We start from the raw sequence: 6155 nt of genomic DNA, 5'->3' as shown, positions 1-6155 counted from the left end.
AATCCCGTGTTCCACGAGAGAACAAAGCATATTGACATAGATTGTCATTTCATTAGAGAGAAGATACAAAGTGGACTTGTACATACTTTGCATTTATCTTCTGTTGAACAACCTGCAGACATACTTACCAAAGGTCTGAGCAAATTGCAACATGATCATTTAGTATCCAAGCTAGGAATGAAGAACATATTCATACCACCTAGCTTGAAGGGGGTTATTGAGCACATGGAAGCAAGTGGATGATGAGCTGATTTGTTAAAGTAGTTACAGTTTGTACAGGTGTCATAGAATTAGTGGTTAGTTATTAATTCTGTTACTGTTAGTTAGTTGAGCTTAAGTCAGTTAATACTTTTATATATACAGATTTACAATGAGAGTTCAATACACGTTTTCACAATAATAAACAAAAAATTTTCAATTCTCTCTGTTTTAGTAGACATTTTTTATAATAACGTCAACTTTGATCCTTCTACCAGTAGGATTCTGTGAAACAATGCTCTAAATTTGACTTGAATTTGTCGTCGTCCCACTCCAAATGGCTCCACCATTCTGGTGTTCCTCTTATCACTTTGATGTTGTTGGAGGTTTGAATAGAGAGAGGCAACTTCCTTATTTCATTGCAAGATATCACTTTAAGTTCCTCCAGGTGTTCCCACGGCTCCCCCAACGTTCCTAATTTTGGTAAGTATCTCAACACTAACTTCCGGACTCTTGGAATTTGACTTGCGCTGCATCGCACAAACAACTCTACCAGCTCTTCACAATAGCTAATTGTAATTTCTTCCAAAGGTACAGAGAAACCTACACTAACATTGAACAGACATGTTAAACTGTCACAAATGTTAATGTCCAGTCGCCGTAATTTAGAAAATCTTAGATGACCGATATCAGAAACACTCTTTAAATTAACTACATAAACAAGGCTGAGATGTTCCAGGTTTGGCAAAGGGTCTTCCGCTGATCCGAAATCACAAGAACAACTCTCAACGTGTAGTGATTTTAATCCGTCAAAACTGTTGTACGCGAACAACTTCCTGAGACCGATGAATTCTTCAAAGTACAAATGTGAAGCAAACTGGAACATGCCTGAGACCACTCTGCTACTGAAAATTTCACACTTGGAGACGATTATTTCCCTTCTCGACTTATTGAATGGTACATACATTGAAGTTTTCCCAACTTCAATACGAAACCGTTTCAATCTAGTCATCCAGGTGTGGTCTCTATTGAAAATTGATGAGCTATCCAATCTGATAAAAAGGGATGTCAGATTGCGTAGAGACGATATCTCATCAAAAGAAGTTGATCCAAGACAGCTACCCGTCATATTTATTATTTCAACGCTAGACAATTTGAGGAAAAATCCTTGGCTGATGCTACTCTCCAAATCTGATTCAGGCATATTTAATAACCTCAGATTCGTCAACTTGTCCATTCCTTGCGGAAGACAACGTAACCTTGTATTGTCACAATCAAGCAATTGCAAATTGCAAAGATCACCAATAGGTGGTAACTCTTTCAGCCCATTGCAATTTTGTAGTATTAGAGCACGTAGTTGACGTAAACTATTGATGGAACAAGGCAGTGCTCTAATACCAGTTGCACTCAGATTCACAACTCTTAGAGCTGGAAATGACAAAAAGAATTCATTGGGAATTTTCACAAGGGGTTCATTGTCTTGCAAAAGTAAAGACGTTGCCTCTGGGCATTCCGTTAAGCAATCAGGTAGACATTGAATTTTGTTGCTTACGAAAGATATCCTCTTGACAGAAGCTGATACTTTAATATGTGATATCTCAGTCAACCCAATTCCAGCTTGAAAAACACAAGTGTGATCATCCCCAAAGGTATTAGCTATCCATTTAGTAACATCACGAACCACATCGTGCATCTTCACAAAATCCTCCTCATGTGTTTCTAGCAAGCAGGCATCCACAAGACTCCTGATTGTTGTGATTCCCCTGTTGTAGGCTTCTTCATATGTGTCATGTTCACCGAGGAACCCCTCCGCCAACCAGCAATTTATGAGATCATCTGTTGGAATATCCAGTGGATATAAGGAGCAATACAAGAAACAACTTTTAATGTCACCTCTCTTTTTGTTTCCATGTTTGCTTCTTTGCTCTGAGGATAATTCAATATCCTGAGATTCTAAAGAATCAAAACTTGATTTGATGACCATGTAGACCTTTTTTTCTACATCTTTGTTATGAGGTTCGGACATTCTAAGTGATTTCAAAGCATCTTTCCAGAGCTCGACCTTTGTCTTGCCTCTCATAGATGTTCCAATAACAGTGATTGCCAAAGGTAAACCACCACACTCTCTTGCGATTTCCTTTGCCAGTGGCTGAATACCCTCCAGATTGGCAACATCTCCCGCATTTTTGACAAACAGTCGCCAAGACTCATCCTCCTCCAATGTGGAAACATTCAGTTCGGTGTCTGCTCTCGTATTCATTTGCCTACAAACATCCAAAAAACGAGAGGTAACTATGCCGAAGCAAGGTAATTATTGTTGGAATTTAAAGGTGTGAACAGGAAATGAAGTGTTGTGACTCTTTTGAAGAATTGTGACTATGCCGAAGGGTTGTGACCTTTATAAAAGGTTGTCCTTTCTAAAGGGTTGTGACCATTTGAAAGGTTGTGTCTTTTGCAAAGTGTTGTGGCCTTTTTGAAAGGTTGTCTCCTTTCCTAAGAGTTGTGACCTTTACCTCTGTTGCTTATAAATAGAGAGGATTTCTTTCATTTTCTGCATCAAAATTTTCTATCCTCTTGCATACATTTCTTACAAAATAATCGATTGTGTCTGTGTGTGAATTCGTTGTTGTCAGTCTGAGTTCGTTGAAATTATCAAAGTTTGAGGTACCACTACATCTTTAATGGTTAATAATCTGTTTTATATTGGGAGGAATTAATCTGCAACCTCGGACACTTCAGGGGATTAAATTTCTTAAGGGCATAGTGGGTTATGCGGACTCAGATAGTTCTTTGCATTTTTCTTTTCATCTTTTATTATTTCTGGTTTGCTAATTGAATACAGGAGATAACAAGCTTAAGAAATTTAATATTGATGGTATTTTCTGTGGTAAGAAAATTACTTTTATTTTTTGTATTCTTTTTGTGAAGAAAAAAGGAAAATTATTTTATCATATGATAAAAGAGATTTGGGATAAATTAGTTCTACTTTAATATGTTCGAATATCCCAAGTTCATTGATGCATTGCACCCTTCAGTTTTCTTTTCAATAAGAAAAAAATTAGGCATAAAGGCTAAAATATGCACTTTAATTATTTTATTCAAATATTATTGTTTTTATATAACTATGTGAAGAAGTAAATGAACAGATATTGTCTCCTAACAATATTTGAAAATGAGTTTAGTTTCTTTTTGAAATTAAATGTTTTCTTAAGAAAAATAGGAATATAATGGAAACTAAGAATCAGGTTCTATCTTTATTTCCCTTGATTATTTTTTTGTTTTTCTATCTTTTATAAGTTATGAGATTTATTTCATAAATGTTAGGATAAATGATCATTATGCGATGAACTCAAAATATGTCTTTATTATTATTAATAATATGTATTCTGTTTAGAGGAGGAAATTCTTTTTTTTTTAGTTTTCTATTCAATGTAAATTTGATTGTGATTGACTTTTGGAGATTAAAATATTCTGATTTTTTACTCCTTTGGTTTGAATATAAGAACTTCACAAACAAATCAGATTGTGCATTGATTTGAAGAATATAGAAACTTCACCAATTTGTTCAATACCCTGTTTGAATGAATATTCTGTCTTGAAGAGTAAAAAATCTTCGTCAGGAATATTAAGGCTAAATGATTTGAAAAAGATAAAATCTTCAATAGCTAGAAACAGTATTGTATTCGAGGTTTATGGAGATTAAACATTTTGGCTTACTACTCTGTCTGAATGTAAAACTGATTCGAAGAATATAAAAACTTCATCAAAATTCAAGGTTCATTCGGTTAATAATTAGAAGAACATAAAATCTTCATCGTTAAACAACAAACAAGTTGTATAAAGATTGAATCTTTATTGTTAGTATTCTAAATACTAAGTGGTCTATCTAGTTGTGACAGAAAGGAAAAACAATGCTAGTAACATAAAACTAGTGATTTTTTGTGCCTGCAATGGGTGTTTCTATGGATTAATTCTCCAAAAGAAGGCTTCGTGTTGCCAATCTGTATTTTGATGGAACACAATTTTTGAAAGCATGGAAAAAATATGTGAAAAATAATTTCAAATACTTGAAAAATATTTTTGAGAACGTATTTAAAATGTGGGAGCTCTTTACTTGTGATAAAGACAAAATTAGACTTAGACATTCTTGTATTAAGTTAGACCCACAAAATTCTTGATGTATATTTGATATTGTGGTCGCTGAGTCTCTATTTACTAGTATATGACATGACTAGTATAAAAACCTCAAAATTATATTACTCGTTCAAAAGAATTGTATTCTTTGATGAAAAAGTGTCACTTAAAATATTGTAATTTTTCATGAAAAGACGTGTCTATTTGTATAGACATGAACATTGGTGAAAAGTGATTTGTTATGTTTGTGTTGTAATGCGAACATTTGGATCATATTGTCCTTATTGGACCAATGAGACTATGATCATGGGTAATTCTATAAGAAATTGAATGTTATGGGAATGTCCTTCTGAAAAGGAAATATGACAAGGTGTTGAATCTAAAATAATGTATGTATTTCAAAAAGTTATAAAAAGTAAAGAACAAAATATTTGTGGGGAAAGGTTACCTCGCAGAAGGTTTTTTTTCAAGCTTATTATTTTTGTTTGTTCTTACTTACTTGAATCAAATTGTTTGTGACATAAATGTTTGGGACATGTCAATTACCAAACTTTGCAAAAACTGATTAATTTAGAAGTTTTACGTAACTTTTAGTGCAATAAATCAAAATGTCAAGTATGTGTTATATGATCTTTTGCAGAAATATATTTAAAAAAGGGAATCATCCACCAAATTATTGCACATTCTCACCTCAATCTACTTTTGACTATAAAAATATAATCAGACTCGAATTAATGAAATTAGCAACTATCAAATCATAAAAGATTTAGAATTAAATCTTGTATTACTTCCAACATTACCTTATCATCTTCTAATAGTCGTAGAATTTTGTTGAGATTCCTTCTTGCTATCGACTGGCCTTCTATCGATGGTCCCGGAATGAACTCAACTTTTTTCATCCTGAAATTTTCTACCACCAAATTCGATCCAAACTTTTCTCCAGTCTCTATAAGCCTGCAAAGTTTATCTCTGATGTTCCGTGCTTGATTGGAGACTTGTGAGCGAAGGCTGCATTTTGGACAACATTTATAGGCAAGCTTCTTCGCCGTTTCAATGCTTTCTTGCATAGTTTCCCATTCATACTCTAGCGTGTGAACATCTTCGATCCACTTGACAACATCTAGTTTTGGTTTATAGCCTTCTCCCTCAGCTCCTTCCACCTTTCCTTTGATATCATCTCTAAACTTTGTTATCTTTTCCATTTCCTCCCTTAAATTTTCAACTTTTGATGAGAAACGGACAACATTTTCAATCTTAGGATATATGCATTTCGATACAAACTTTCCCACCTCAACAATAAAGCCACCTACAACATTAACAAGTATTTCCATTGAACAATTCTTGAGATAAAGAAAAAGAGAATAATGATATAATTGTTCTTAATTAAACTGACTATGTCTATATTATTTATAGCAGAATCTTGAGAGAAGGCAAAAATATAAAGGCAAATAGAATAAGTAAAATTGAAGGAAAATACAAATACTTTAATCAACAAAGCAAAACATATTTGGTCCCCAGCAATACTTTATTCTTGATTGTATTTTTGGTTTACTGAGGTAACACATGAAGAATCTGTTCGGTCCATTTCATACAAAACTTTGAGCGAAAAATTACATTATTTATATATGGTTAAAATTATTTTTGTATGCGGATGTAACATAGGGATAATATATAGTTCGTTATAAAAGTGACATATATATACCGATTACACAAATGACGTACATGTATTGTTTTCCTCTAACGGAAGTGAAAAAAATCATTTTTATTTTTTAAAAAAAAGAATATTCATATAGGGGCAAATTTGATCTTTCTTATACGTTTTT

General features: G+C 33.3%; 1 protein-coding gene across 1 annotated transcript; it reads right to left on the bottom strand.

Moving 5' to 3' along the window:
• Positions 1–358: 358 nt before the first annotated feature.
• LOC107027337 (disease resistance protein At4g27190-like) lies at positions 359–5266 on the bottom strand. Its single transcript, XM_015228516.2, has 2 exons — positions 5133–5266; positions 359–2462 (listed from the first exon to the last, which is right to left on the bottom strand). Exons 1-2 carry the CDS (start codon positions 5138–5140, stop codon positions 470–472), a joined length of 2001 nt encoding a protein of 666 aa, XP_015084002.1. The 5' UTR covers positions 5141–5266; the 3' UTR covers positions 359–469.
• Positions 5267–6155: the final 889 nt, after the last annotated feature.

Source organism: Solanum pennellii, chromosome 8 (assembly GCF_001406875.1).
Source record: "Solanum pennellii chromosome 8, SPENNV200".
In the NCBI taxonomy this organism is placed as follows: domain Eukaryota; kingdom Viridiplantae; phylum Streptophyta; class Magnoliopsida; order Solanales; family Solanaceae; genus Solanum; species Solanum pennellii.
The sequence above is the reverse complement of the archived record's forward strand: the minus strand, read 5'-3'. Positions and strand labels throughout refer to the sequence as shown.